Source organism: Capra hircus, chromosome 14 (genome assembly GCF_001704415.2).
Source record: "Capra hircus breed San Clemente chromosome 14, ASM170441v1, whole genome shotgun sequence".
NCBI lineage: Eukaryota > Metazoa > Chordata > Mammalia > Artiodactyla > Bovidae > Capra > Capra hircus.
Genome location: NC_030821.1, coordinates 1,000,482 through 1,015,345, shown reverse-complemented (window position 1 = coordinate 1,015,345; position 14,864 = coordinate 1,000,482). Strand labels below are relative to the sequence as shown.

At 41.3% G+C, this 14,864-nt stretch overlaps 1 protein-coding gene across 5 annotated transcripts in view; it reads right to left on the bottom strand.

Annotated features, from left to right (window-relative positions):
* TAF2 (TATA-box binding protein associated factor 2) overlaps positions 1 to 14,864 on the bottom strand; it is a 92,887-nt gene that overhangs the window by 40,157 nt on the left and 37,866 nt on the right. For all 5 annotated transcript variants that reach the window (XM_018058151.1, XM_018058152.1, XM_018058153.1 and 2 more), the window contains 8 exons: positions 12,819 to 12,973; positions 12,050 to 12,164; positions 11,635 to 11,744; positions 9,985 to 10,050; positions 8,423 to 8,675; positions 6,406 to 6,546; positions 3,739 to 3,849; positions 774 to 967 (listed from right to left, as the gene is read on the bottom strand). In XM_018058151.1, the coding sequence (XP_017913640.1) occupies positions 774 to 967; positions 3,739 to 3,849; positions 6,406 to 6,546; positions 8,423 to 8,675; positions 9,985 to 10,050; positions 11,635 to 11,744; positions 12,050 to 12,164; positions 12,819 to 12,973 (1,145 nt within the window). The remainder of the gene's footprint in view (positions 1 to 773; positions 968 to 3,738; positions 3,850 to 6,405; positions 6,547 to 8,422; positions 8,676 to 9,984; positions 10,051 to 11,634; positions 11,745 to 12,049; positions 12,165 to 12,818; positions 12,974 to 14,864) is intronic.

Sequence of the window (14,864 nt, the reverse complement as noted above, 5' to 3'; positions counted from 1 at the left end):
ATCCCTGGGTTGGGAAGATCCCCTGGAGAAGGAAATGGCAACCCACTCCAGTATCCTTGCCTGGAAAATCTCAAGGACAGAGGAGCCTGGTGGGCTGCAGTCCATGGGGTCGCAAAGAGTCGGGCACGACTGAGCAACTAACACTTACTTACTAACACTTAAAAAAGTATTAAAGCACACTTCAAAACTTTGGAAATCCAATTTCAGGTATCATTATAATAGGAACACACTACAGCAAAATGTATTTAGCATGAAATATAACTTAAAGTACTCTTTCTAAAAGTTTTAGTGATACAAATATAGTTTATTCACTAATATATATGGAAAGCTAAGACTATTTATATTGCTGAATCAGTAAATCAACAATTTTTTTTAGCAAACTCCTAATGAAATAGATAAAACCTGTTGATAGTCATGCTACAAAAAATCTGAGAGAAGCAAAAAATCTTAAAAGAAGCCTAACAATAGAGGGATGTTTAAACTATATCCAATGGGGTAAAAGCTTATGCAGATATCAAATACAATGCTTATGAGTAATTTCTGATGACACGAGGAAACATTCATGACGTAAGTAGAATATAAAAATTATATAATATGTCAAAAATTAAAAATTGATATAGTTATCACAGGAAAAAATTTAAAAGACCTTCTCCAAAAGAGTAATAATTTACCCAAGGATGGTAGACTCATAAAAGATATTTTTTAATGAAAATAAATTTCTCTAATTATAAAAGCAAGTAACTTCAAGAAGCAGATATGAAGAATCATTATACCTGACAGTGATGGTGTGCCTGTAACTTGGAAGAAGTTTTTCCATGTTCAAAAACCTAGTGATTTCTTCAAGAATGAGTCGCACGTCCGGATTTAAGTTATCCAAAGTTCGGACTTCATTATTCACGCTGACTGCAGGCGTAACAGAGTTGGCAAGGGCATCAATCATCTCTGCGCGGTAATAGTTATCTGAAAACTAAACCGAGGAACAGTTACCAGACAACAATAAACTTACACTGCTCTTAAAAAGTGAATGGAATAAAACATAGTAACTTTAAAAACACAATTTATCTGCAAAGACAAGCAAGTTTTCAGGTAAGTATTCAACACTGTCCTTTGGCATAGAGTCACACATCAGAAAAAAAGAGTGAAAGAGACTTACTTAATAGTAACATACTAGCTACTAGGACATGGAACAGCAGACTGGTTCCAAATAGGAAAAGGAGTACGTCAAGGCTGTATACTGTCACCCTGCTTATTTAACTTACATGCAGAGTACATCATGAGAAACGCTGGACTGGAAGAAACACAAGCTGCAATCAAGATTGCCGGGAGAAATCTCAATAACCTCAGATATGCAGATGACACCACCCTTATGGCAGAAACTGAAGAGGAACTAAAAAGCCTCTTGATGAAAGTGAAAGAGGAGAGTGAAAAAGTTGGCTTAAAGCTCAACATTCAGAAAACGAGGATCATGGCATCTGGTCCCATCACTTCATGGGAAATAGATGGGGAAACAGTGGAAACAGTGTCAGACTTTATTTTTTGGGGCTCCAAAATCACTGCAGATGGTGACTGCAACCATGAAATTAAAAGACGCTTACTCCTTGGAAGAAAAGTTATGACCAATCTAGACAGCATATTCAAAAGCAGAGACATTTACTTTGCCGACAGAGGTCCATCTAATCAAGGCTATGGTTTTTCCAGTGCTCATGCATGGATGTGAGAGTTGGACCATAAAGAAAGCTGAGGGCCGAAGAATTGATGCTCTTGAACTGTGCTGTTGGAGAAGACTCTTGAGAGTCTCTTGGACTGCAAGGAGATCCAACCAGTCCAGACTAAAGGAGATTAGTTCTGGGTGTTCACTGGAAGGACTGATGTTGAAGCTGAAACTCCAATACTTTGGCCACCTCATGAGAAGAGCTGACTCACTGGAAAAGACCCTCATGCTGGGAAAGATTACGGGCAGGAGGAGAAGGGGACGACAGAGGATGAGATGGCTCGATGGCATCACCGACTCCATGGACATGGGTTTGGGTGGACTCCAGGAGCTGCTGATGGACAGGGAGGCCTGGTGTGCTGCAGTTTCATGGGGTCGCAAAGAGTCGGACATGACTGAGCGACTGAAGAACTGAACTGAAGACACTAGCTTAGCTGACGAATGTTGACTACATGTAAGGCACTCTCATAGTAATCTAGCCAGATATGTCTAAAAAGAAGACTGCAGTTCACAAACTCTGCTGTTAATACAGAGTTCTGAATCAGCTATTTCTGTGTTCCACTCTCATCTAAGACATCTAACCAAGGGTCACCAGATTTCTGCAGAAAGCATCAACATAAAGAGAGACCGGAACAAAGGGGGGGAAAGCAGCTTGGAGGAAATAAGAGTATGCAAAGAAAAGAAAACAAGTAGAGGGAAAAAAATTCAAAAGTTATCATTAACACAGTCTGAGAAATAACCAATGACATGACTTCCAACAGCATAATACATGTTTAAGAGAAAGAAATATGCAGGGAATCAGAATCAAAATTAAATTGGAACATAAAATGGAAAAATAAAAAACTCAAAATTTTGAGCGAAAAAGTTAAAAAATAGGGAAGAAAGCACAAGGAAGCTGGAGGGCTGGTGTAGAAGACAACAGGAGTTGTAGCAAAAGAAGCAGAGAAAATGGAGGAAACTATCCCCCAAAATGAACAAAAATTTCTAAATCCATATCCCAGGCAATTCCCAGAAGACTAATTTAATTGAAAGCAATTCAGGTTGGCTTGATTTAAACTCAGCAAATCAGATGTTCTGGCCTAGAAATTTGAACATGGAGCAAGCAAATTAATTCTATCGGCAGGGTCATTTGTATTCAGAGATTACTTAAATAATGTTTGTCAGTTTTCTGCAAGAATATTTAGAGCGCCATTGTCACTGTGGATAGCTACTTTCTCTCCAGAAGTCTGTGTATGCATTCCTCCACTCCGGCAGTAACAGACCCAGCTGTGGGCTTGCTGGATTCCCCGTAGGGTGAAGCCTTGCGGGCCCAGAATCAGACTGCCATACACACAGCGGTTCTTCCGCAGCTTTTGCTTGGCTCTGGCCGCCCTGTGCAGCATGTCGGTTCTTAGTCCCCAGCCAGGTACTGAGCATGCACCCCTGTAGTTGGACTGTGGAGTCGTGACCACCGGACCTCCAGGGAAGTCCCAGATATCTGCCTACTTTAAAGGAAATGCGAGATGGCAACTACCATGCCTTCCCTTTCTATTTAACATGGTATACTGCCTGGCATAGCATATATTCTCAAAAACACTTGCCGATTGTTAGAATGATAATGAGTAAGGTGAAGTAACTTTTGAAGCATGGCATTCAATAGCTATTTAGTAAACTGTGAATAAAACACACATTATAGTTAAAAAAAGAGTCAAATTCATCAATGAACAAGTGATCCAAGAGGAACTGTTTCCTGACAGAAGAAAAAAGGAGTAAGAATGAAACTGGGCTGTCAGGCTTCACCAAGACAGAGGTCAGCTGAGTTCCCGGAATCCGACGCGCTACTCTCCACACTGTAACAGGTATGAGGAACATTTAAAAATCAACTAATCTTGGTTTCCAGATATCTGGTTATTATAATAAATCATATTTGTATGTTTCTATCTCTAGAAATTTCAAGTCCCATGGACACAACAATGATTTCACAGTCTAAATATTTCTCTGAAAACAAAATATCACTGGCTAGTTTTATTAATATTAAAGTAACATACCTTATTTTTTCTGTTGTCATTGTACTTGATTAAGTCTAAAATAAACGTTAAGACTTCTTTGGGACAAAGGTTGTGAACATCTCTCAATAAGGCCATTGCAACTGGCATAGTCTACAAAAAAAAAAATTGTTTTCAATTTTCATCACTATAATTCAATGCAGTGCACACTGAAAAAGGGCTGCCCTGGGGCTGACACAGTATCTGGGGGGAGTTCAGGCGTCCAGCCCCCCGGCTCCTACCCCTCCCACAGGAACAGGCCTCAAAGGCTCTAGCAGAAGAGCTAAGCAGGAACCCCAGGGGGGAGCTGCAGAGCTGGAGGCCCTGGGCAGCCCACCTGCTGGGAGAGGGACACGTCACGCACACCCAGCTCTGTGATTCACAGAGGAAAAGGGATGTATGGGCTTCAGCATTAGACAGGCCCTATCGAGCCTGTACTCGATACCCCGTCTACGGGGGGTTGTCCCCGCCAGCTGCTCCCTGAGCACCGCCGTCAGGGCTAACCGACACAGTGGCTAGAAGCACAGGGCGCACAGGAGAATTCAGCCCCTGGTCTCGAGACACAGACTCTCCAGTACCATCTTTCTCAGCCTAAGGAAAAATGGTAGATTACCTGAAATCGAACTTTCCCCTTTTCAAATTTTCACAGGCAGCTTTTCTAAGGAGGTGGAAGCCTGACCCACGGAGGTAACCTCTACCAGAACAGCAGCAGAGCAAAGCTATTCCAACTCAAGGTAGAACCACAGACAATGGGCATCAGAGTCCCCAGTACAGAGACTGGGACTGTTCTCTCTTCTGATTAAAGTAGCCATACCCTCTAAACTGGTGGACGGAAGCAGCGTGGCTCCTTTGCTAGGCTGAAGGAGCAGAAGCAACAGGATGCTCAGTGCTACAACAGGTGTTACCAATACCGGAAGAACTGAGCGGAAGATGCTGCTTCACAGAAATGGGACTTACGTCTAAGCACGAGTCTTCATTCTTTTTTCTGGCACTACAAGTATTATGTGAAAGGTGAACTGGTCTGAAAGCACTGGCTTCTCCAATTTTTCTGACTGCAAACCACACTAAGAAATATGTTTACATCCCAACTGAACACACACATACACACACACAGTCACATATACAAACTAAAAAATAAAACCAAAACAACTTATACCTACCCTTATTACACGTGATGCACTCTGATACTGCCTATTGCTTTATTTAAAAACAAAAACAAAAACGCTTACAAATAGATTTCATGACTGCCTGACTAATGGGTCTCAACTCTCACTCTGCACACTGGCCCAAGGCCCATGGAAGAACAAGGGCACAGCGAAGGGGATGTGCTTGGCAGGCTTGGAAGTTAACTTGCTTCCAGGCCATACGTTAGTGGAGCGGCAGTACACAGAGAGCTGAGCAACACGTTCGAGGACTATAAGAGGCTCAGCTATTAAAAATAACAAAACGCCTCAGACTCCCTTGATCACATCAACACTGGCTTTCCTCAAGCCCAGGTCTCCTGCGTCTGCTCTGCTGAGGACGCCCTCTACAGCTGTGCCATGCCTTCCACTCTCGACGTGGGTCTCAGCGTGCTGGGCAACCCTTCCACATTCCCCTCCTTCACACACACACCGCACCCTGCTTCACACCCCCTCAACACCTACCACTTCACTTAATCTGGTTTCTACCTGCTTCAGGAAATGGAATGTTTCCATCTTTTCGAACATTAGCCTTTCCGCAATGTCCTGCCCACTCCTACCACCACCAGGATCTGCCGTCTTGTCCTCTCCATGTTTACTTGCTTCCACGTGAACATCTCTCTCCTCCACTGGCTCTCTTCTCTGTGCCAAACAGGCCTCAAGCTTTTCTCCTTCTACACAAAACCTGAAATGCCCTTTCTCAGCCTTGCTTCATCCTTAATGTGTCTCCTTTTCTCATCCTCTTCAGCTTTACTCCTTCTAGTTCAATCCAGTTAATCTAATCTCTGCGTTCCTTATTATTAAGTTACTCAAAATATTCTACAAGTGATTTCCAAGTTGCCCAAACACTGACCACCCTGCCAATCCCACACTGCTTCCTAAAACAGTGACTTCATCACACCACCACTTGTTAAATTACCATTTATAAACAACTTACTATGTGATAAAAATATAGTGTAAAACTCTTCACATGCTTGATATTATTTAATTCTAAAAAAGATAAACTTTACAATTGACTAAACCAAGGCTTAGAGTTAAAAGACTTGCCCTCTTGCAAACTGCTAGTAAGCAGCAGAGCCGGGGCTAGCCTGGAGCCGCGTGCCACACGGTCTCAGGCCCAGAAGCATCAGAGGGACTCGCGTGCGCCTCCATCCCCCAGGGACCCAACCGAACAATCAAAGCATCCATTTCCCACGTACACCTCCATCCTCCAGGGAATCTTGTGCCTCCATCCCCCAGGGACCCAACCAAAGAGTCACACTACCCATTTCTATTGACTTCAGTATTAATGTGGACAATGAGTCACTTGCACACAGTTCATAAAACCAAAGAATAATCAAAACTTTGGAAAGTATTTCAGAAGCAAAAAGAGAAAAAAGACAAAATATTTGTAAGAAAGTAAATAATATTTGAAGAGTCCCCAAGGTAAATGAATACATACTGATATTGGCATAAAATAATTATAAGAAAACTCGAAGGGAAACTGTACCTTCTGTAGAAAGTAACTTTGAAAGCTCATAAAGTTGTTTGTTTTCACAATGTTTGGACAAGTTTTACAACAAAACATCCTAGTAAAGAGTGACTTCATAGCTGGTGGTCCTGTCCATGTGCTCACCATTGAATTTGCAATCTGTAAATAATTAGAAAATAGAATAATTTCCGTCACCACAGCAAATGTATTTTTAAATAAATAAAACAGCTTTTTGAAAAGTTATCAATATATTGGATTCATTTCCAAGGATTTCAATTCTTAAAACTTTAATATATTTCAGCGTTTCACTATCATTTCCAAGAAAATATATAAACTCCCCCCTCCTAAAATTCTATGTATGCATAGTAACTATTTTCTACTAGTTAATCTCTAAATTGGAGCATTCTTTTTATGCTTTAAGAAACCTTATTTGCAAAGACGTCTAAGTTCATCCATGCAGGCAGATGGGCTCTAATATTTTAACTTTATCAGGTAGAAACGTCACCATGGACTTTAAATGAGGCATTTAACTCTACGCTGATCGAAAAATAAGGCAAATAGAGTCCTACCGCTTAAGTCTGTAAGAACACATTGCAAAGAAAATACACCTTGTTGTTGGTACTTTGAAAGTGAAAGTTGCTCAGCTGTGTCCAACTCTTTGTGACCCCATGGACTGCAGCCCGCCAGGCTCCTCTGTCCATGGAATTCTCCAGGCCAGAATACTGGAGTGGGTAGCCTTATCCTTCTCCAGGGGATCATCCCAACCTAGGGACTGAACCTAGGTCTCCCGCATTACAGGCAGATTCTTTACCATCTGAGCCACCAAGAAAGCTAATTTAAGTGTGTATAAAAACCATAGCTGAAAAGAATGAAAATATAATTAACTTTAACAGAGGCAATAATTTTACGGATTTGCCAAGGATTTACGGAGAAGGCAATGGCACCCCACTCCAGTACTCTTGCCTGGAAAATCCCATGGACGGAGGAGCCTGGCAGGCTGCAGTCCATGGGGTCACGAAGAGTCGGACATGACTGAGCGACTTCATTTTCCCTTTTCACTTTCATGCACTGGAGAAGGAAATGGCAACCCACTCCGGTGTTCTTGCCTGGAGAATCCCAGGGACAGGGAGCCTGGTGGGGTGCCATCTATGGGTTCACACAGAGTCGGACACGACTGAAGCAGCTTAGCAGCAGCAGCTAAGGATTTAGCCTGTGAGAATCACAACAACTTTATAGAAGCAATAAAATTACACCCTCAGCAGGTGATTATCCAAGAAAAGCACATTTTCCCTTACATATCTGAGTAGATAAAGCAGTCTAACTGCTATTTACCATCAAAGGTGAAACAAATATAAATCATTATAATCTGCTGAAATACTGGACAAGTGGATATAGCAGTGAGGAAAGCAAGATAGTAAATACATGGGAATGAACTTATCATCAAGATGTTTTTAAAGACCTGGAACCCAGTATTTTTGGTCAAATATCTGTTAACGCTTTTTGATTTTCATTTGTTCTATCGTCAGAATGTTTCTTTTCTCTTTCTTTGGTATCTAAAGAAAAATATTTACTTTTCTTAATAAATTAACTTTTGTACAATGTTAAATGATAGAATCTATCATTTTAAATTCTATATCCCTATACTGAATACTAAGCCCTAACCAACAAGAAACCACCACCACAGTGGGAAAAAATGAATGAATGAATGAATTCCACGTACCATAAGGTAAAACATCCCTCACACCAAGGAACTGCTTAGTCTCTGCTTTAACGACGTGCGCGGCAGTTCAGTAAAACGGGGAAACTTCTCTTTGGTTTTAAAACCTGACTTTCAGTTTGACAGGCACAAGCCTTGAGGGCACGACTTATTTTCAGGTCAGAACAGGCTCTTTCAAATCAGCCTTGTAAAACAATGCGGCAAGGGAGACCAGTCGCAGCCAGCGAGACGGCAGGCTGCGGGGCAGTGCGGCTGCTCTGCAGGCTGTCTCTCCGCGCGCGGGCCGCCTCGCCCCCTCTCCCCTGCGCGAGGCCTCACCTTTGCGAGGCAGAAGCAGGCGGCCATGCGCACGCGGTAGAAGCACTGCTCCTGCTCCAGGACGTCGGTGAGCGCGAGCCGGGACGCGGGGGTGGGGAAGCGCTCCAGGGCCGCGATGGCCTCCTGCTGCGCCACCACGTCCCGCTCGTAGCGGAGCTGGTACTGCCACATGAAGTCCGCCTGCTCCGAGTCCGCCCGCCGCAGCACCGCCATGTCCGGGTCGATCCGGATCCACAGCAGCGGGGAGTCGGCGCTGGAAGCAGAGAGCAGGCGCGTTTCCCTCTTTCCCACTTCACATGTTTACAAAGCAAACACACGGCGCTTATTAACCAGACTTCCTTCTCCATGCAGTATTCAAAGCTGCCTGGAGTTATACTATATTTGTGGTTCTTAAAAAATAAATCACACCGACAACTTTCCCAATATATTTCGTATGTCTAACCTGTATCAATCTTGCTGAAACAGAAAATTCCACCTGAAAATAATAATTTGGGGACTTTATTAGTGATTATACAGTGTGCAAAGGGAAAATGGGACCAAACTTCTTCCTTTCCTAAAGCTTAACACTTGACAGTGGTTACAAGTGCCACTCTTTACTAGAAAGCAATCTGTGACTAAAGTTACTTCTTATTAACTTACCAAGTTAACCTGTTCCACTGGCTTTCAATATTTTTAAAGAATGCTAGTCTCATGATCATTATCAAATAGAAAGTCCTGAAATCATAGTTCAGAGGCGCAGCACAAATTTATCCTCAGGTAGTTCTCAAAGTCTCAAACACAGGTTTTAAAAATCTAGTCTCTTTTAACAAAAGAGCACTTGAAATATCAATACAATTCAACAAACACTACTGGGCACTTAATATAGGTGAGATACTTGAAAAGATTATCTAAGCTGTGTAATAAATAGCAGTGATATCTGATACCCAAGTCAGTAAACAGCTACAGATATTTTCTATCTTTATAAAGTATCAGTATTTTTATAAAATACACAGGCGTTAAAAATGCGCACAGGCACAGCACGCAGAGGCAGCGCGCAATCTGAGCTGCGTCACATTCAAGGCTGAAGCCTGTCAGTCAGTAAATGTCACCACAAAACACTCAGAATGATATGTGAAGTGCTTTTTGCAAAGATAGGCAGCCTCAAAGTGCCCTGAGGCTCTGTCCAAAGACAAAGAAAACTAGTATTATCTGAGAGTTCACTGGAAATGCAAGCTGTCAGGACTCGCAAGTGAAATGCTGGATCGGAAACTAAATTCTAAGGAGATCCCCAAGTACTGTACATGCACTTCAGCTTGAGAAGCACTGCTCCAGAGGCCATCCGGGAAGCAGGAAAGCTAATTCAAGGCTATTTCCTCTGACTTTTATCGGGGCCAGGCTAGACTTACTTTTCTCTCTTTGATTAGTTATAATTTTATGTTCGATCTGTTATCAACGTAAAGTTTCTTTTGCCTTTTGAAAGTTTTAAAAGCACTAATTTCAGGACATTCACATTTAGATGTAAGCTACACGACAAATGAGGATGCAGAAAATACTGCATCTTTCAGTTTAAGTAACTAACTTACTCCATTGCAGAAAGATCCATGTCAACTTCTTCACCATTCATCAGTGGAATTTTTTTCTTCTTATTCCTACATTTAACAAAAAGTAAATTAGAAAATTCTGACATTTCCAATTTTGACAAGAGATAAAGAGCAGCTGGAAGTTCAAATTAAGAATTGCATGTAGTGTTGAAAGATATTCTAAGGAGGAAGAGAGGGAAAATATCATGGAATTTAAACATAACAAAACCTATCTACTTTGAAACTTAAGAGAATGAAGTAAATGATATTAAAAGGTCTTCCTGATCAATGCTTAACAAAAGTCAGAAATATCTAATTAAATGTCAACTTAAAACATACACATATTTCTAAGAACTGGTACCTGGAAATTTTATACAAGAAGATAAGAGATCTACCAATAAAGAAATGCTTTATTAAAAAAAACAACACAGGCCTGAAATGAGCAACGAAGAATTCTCAACATGTGCCGTACATGCAAGGTGCTGTCCTATATGATATGAAGATGTTGACTGCAAAATGTCCTCACAGTACGAACTGACGTGCATAACTAATTAATATGCACAAGCTTTATGATGAGCCAAAGCAAAAGCAACTGCCTCTGTGCAAATCTCTCCTGAATAATTCAATCCTCTGGACACCACACTAGATACATGGTCACATGGGGACAAACACAAGCGGGGAGAGAGAGCACAGCCTTCCTGCTCCTGCCAAACAATAAGCAGAGGGCACACTGTCATCACAGGGAAAACAAACCCAAGGAAATAGGGTCAAAAGGGGAGCAGCCAGACGCCCCCATGTCAGAGGGGGAGCAGCCAGACGCCCCCGTGTCAGAGGGGGAGCAGCCAGCCGCCCCCCGTGTCAGAGGGGGAGCAGCCAGACGCCCCCAACGTCAAAGGCGGACAGAAGAAGAACGATCTCCTTTGAACTAAGAATGTTCACAGGGCATGATTACAGGGAGACTTAGAAGCAAGTTCTCTAAAGGACTTAAAATCAACCGGGATGCTCGTCTGTTTGAGATGACCTAAGTGCAGTCATGAGTAAAAAACTTTTGTCCCTCAAATTCTCACTCCTCCAGCAAAGAACAAAAACGTTCTCATTTTTCACTAGTCACAGTATGTGCTAATGGCTGAGTTTAAAAAAAGTGGTAAAGAAAAAGCATATTAAATAAAAAATGAGCTATTGCTGGCAGTGTGCCTTAGAAAGACATCTACGGTGTTCTTAAGGTCACAGCGACACGGAGAAAATGGAGAGTAAAGTAGACACCGGAAGAGAAGGCAGGGGCGTTTTCATGACATATGTGCTCAGCTCCTTTCTTGAGAGTCACTGTTCATTTCCCCCAAATTTTCTATAGCTATTATCCAATGAGATAAGTAAGAACAACCCTAAGCAATCTGTCCTAAATTTTTCCTGGCTCCCAAAACTCAAACTTCCATTCCACCTCCCCTTGTTCCTACAAAGTAAGGATTCTCATACTTAAATTTTAAAATTAACTGTTTAATTCTAAGGATAAAAATGTTGTCAAGAACAGAAGGTGGATAAGGAATCTGGTAATACTAACGTGAAGTAAAATGGGGGAAAAAAGATACTAGATAACATGTCCTCTATCTAAAAAATCAGATATACACTGGGGGTTTTATCTTGGACAGTGCCTACCTTCTGCTTTTGGAATGGCAAGGTATATCATGCTTAAGGCTGTTTTCTTCAATTTGCAATGTATGATTGAAGGATCCATCTAATTCCTGTACTGTCACTTTAAGTGGTCCCTTTAAAAAGAAACATACTGTTCAAAGATAGTGCTAGGAAAAAGAAGAAAAAAAAAAACCCCCACCAAATCACATGTGTTCTTATATGTAAGGAACATTCACCAAGATATTAAACAACACTGTATAAGATTTGCATGTGGAGACACAGAAGGGAAGCTGGTGCCAGAGGAGGGGGAACTGGGGGACTGTCTCCCCAAGACCTCTAAAAGTAGGCCCTCCCTCCCGTCACCCATAGGCCCTTCCTTTATTTAAACTGGGCGGAAAGTGGTGCAGAAAGGCCATTTTGGGAAAAAAAAAAAACTTACCACATATTTCTGGGTTCCAGGAGATGTATAATCTTGTTTTATTTCCAGTTCCAAGACATTTCGCTTCCTATTAAAGGCAAAACTTCCATAAAATTTTACCACTCCGCTCTGGTCTCTGAAGAACTAACTGTAAAGGAATCTTTGCATACTGGAATAAACACGTACTAAACAAAATAAATTATTCATTAGGGTAGTAGTAATTTTCAAAAACATTCCCACCAGTTCAAAGCTTGAGAGTGTACTCCACTGTAAACCAGGTGGCGAAGCATTTAAAATTCCCGTAAAAAATGTTTTCCCAGATTTAAAAAAAGATCCTGAAACATGAAGAAACTAGTTTTTTTGAAAGAAGCAAAACTACTCTACAGGGTTAATAATATAGAAAGTGCTTTGAAATGAAAAAATGTAACCACCGAAAAGTTCCAAGATGCCACGCAGGCTGTGCCAACTCCCAGCCATGTCCAGGAGTCACGAGACCGCTGTATCTTACAAGTGGCCCTACAGGCCTGTCTGGTGGGCATTCACCTCCCTGATCATCAAGCGTACGCCGCACTCACACGCTGAAAGGCACTTTAAAGGAAGCTACCCTTACGAATACAGATGTGTAGGGACGTGTGTGCCTCAGGGACTAGCTGGCACCTCAGAGGAAAGGATTTACGGTTCCTGGTCACATCTACCATTATTTGCCTCCTTTTATCCCCCAAAGCTCTTCCTTCTTCCCCTTATACAAACAGTCTTCCCTCCTTCGCTCAACTACTACAGAAAAGGATACACCCACTGCTTTATTAAAGGCTGGATGTCTTTGCCAGAGACGTTTGAGATGGATTTCAAAAATCCAGATGTGGAAACCAACATCTGACTCCACATATGTGACTGGAACTTCTGAGATGAAGCAGTACTAGCCAAACTTAGCAGTTTATTGAAAACCTGTAAGAAAGTATCATTTAATGTGTCTGTGTAACACAATTATACATCGTTTTCAATTCTGTACTATTCCCACTTTGCAATGTAAGTTTATTATAGACAATCACAGAAGACAACAATTTCACATCTTACTTCCAAGACTGTTTTAGTTAAAAACTATGAGCAGTAAAGCATGAGGAGATTTAAACAGCCAGACTACAAAACTATTCTTCTAAACATGACTGAATTTTAACGATGTCCTGGCCAGACGGTGACGCTGTGTTTTTAGGAACTATAATGATACACATCTATAATGTACTGTGCCGTGAGCTTTAAGAAGTTGAGCACGCCACTCTAAGAGTGGACTGGCTCTTTATAGACCACCTCTCACTTGATATTTTTGTTCTTCAAAGGCAAGGTGAAGGATAGAGGATTCAAGAAACTTAATTTTGAGGCAAATTTAAAACGTTTTTTTCAAAAAGATTACTAAAAAGTTATTTTTCATTTACCTCTAAGAATATCACCAATGGAAAAAAAATGGCTAAGCATTTATAATACAAGTGTTTCTATTACCTCAACTAGAACATCTCAACAAGTTCCACTAAAACTTGCTTAAACATAAGGGAGAACTTAGCAACAGAAAAAATTAACATCTTTTAGATAAATTTGCTTTTTCCTGCTGAAAATATCTCTAAATGGCCCTTCATCTTTAACATTCTAAATAATGCCAAACACAAAATCCTAGCATAAGTAGGTTTTACTTTTAACCTCACATTTTAGTTTTATCTTCATAAAAATCCTGCACTGCATGGGTCAAGTACTGATACCCACTCTACATCTGGGGAAACACAAACAGAAAGAACAGGTTAACTGGCACAAAAACAGAAATACAGACCAATGGAACCACACAGAAAGCCCAGAAATAAACCCATGTGCCTATGCTACTGCTAAGTCGCTTCAGTCGTGTCCGACTCTGTGCGACCCCATAGACGGCAGCCCACCAGGCTCCCCCGTCCCTGGGATTCTCCAGGCAAGAGTACTGGAGTGGGGTGCCATTGCCTTATCCATACACCTATGGGTAGCTTATTTTTGACAAAGGAGGCAAGAATATACAATGAGGCAAAGACAGCCTCTTCAATAAATGGTGCTAGGAAAACTGGACAACTACACGTAAAAGAATGAAATTAGAATACTTCCTAATACCATACACAAAGATAAACTCAAAATGGATTAAAAACCTAAATGTAAGACCAGAAACTCTAAAACTCTTAGAGGAAAACAGGCAGAACACTCGATGACATAAATCAGAGCAAGATCCTCTATGACCCACCTCCTAGAGTAACAGAAATAAAAACAAAAGTAAACAAGTGGGATCTGATTAAACTTAAAAGCTTTTGCACAGCAAAGGAAACTATAAGCAAGGAGAAAAGACAACCCTCAGAAGGGGAGAAAATAACAGCAAATGAAACAGCTGACAAAGGATTAATTTCCAAAATACATAAGCAGCTCATACAACTCAATACCAGAAAAACAAACAACCCAATCAAAAAGTGGGAAAAAGACCTAAACAGACATTTCTCCAAAGAAGACATAAAGATAGCTGGCAAACACATGAAGAGATGCTCAACATCGCTCATTATCAGAGAAATGCAAATCAAAACTATAATGAGGTATCACCTCATACCAGTCAGAATGGCCCTCATCAACACGTCTACAAACAATAAATGCTGGAGAGGGTGTGGAGGAAAGGGAACACCCTTGCACAGTAGGTGGGAATGTAAACTGATACAGCCACTATGGAAGATGGTCTGTAGATTCCTTAAAAAACTAGGAATAAAACCACCATATGACCCAGCAATCCCACTCCTAGGCATACACCCTGAGGAAACCGAAACTGAAAGAGACACATGTATCC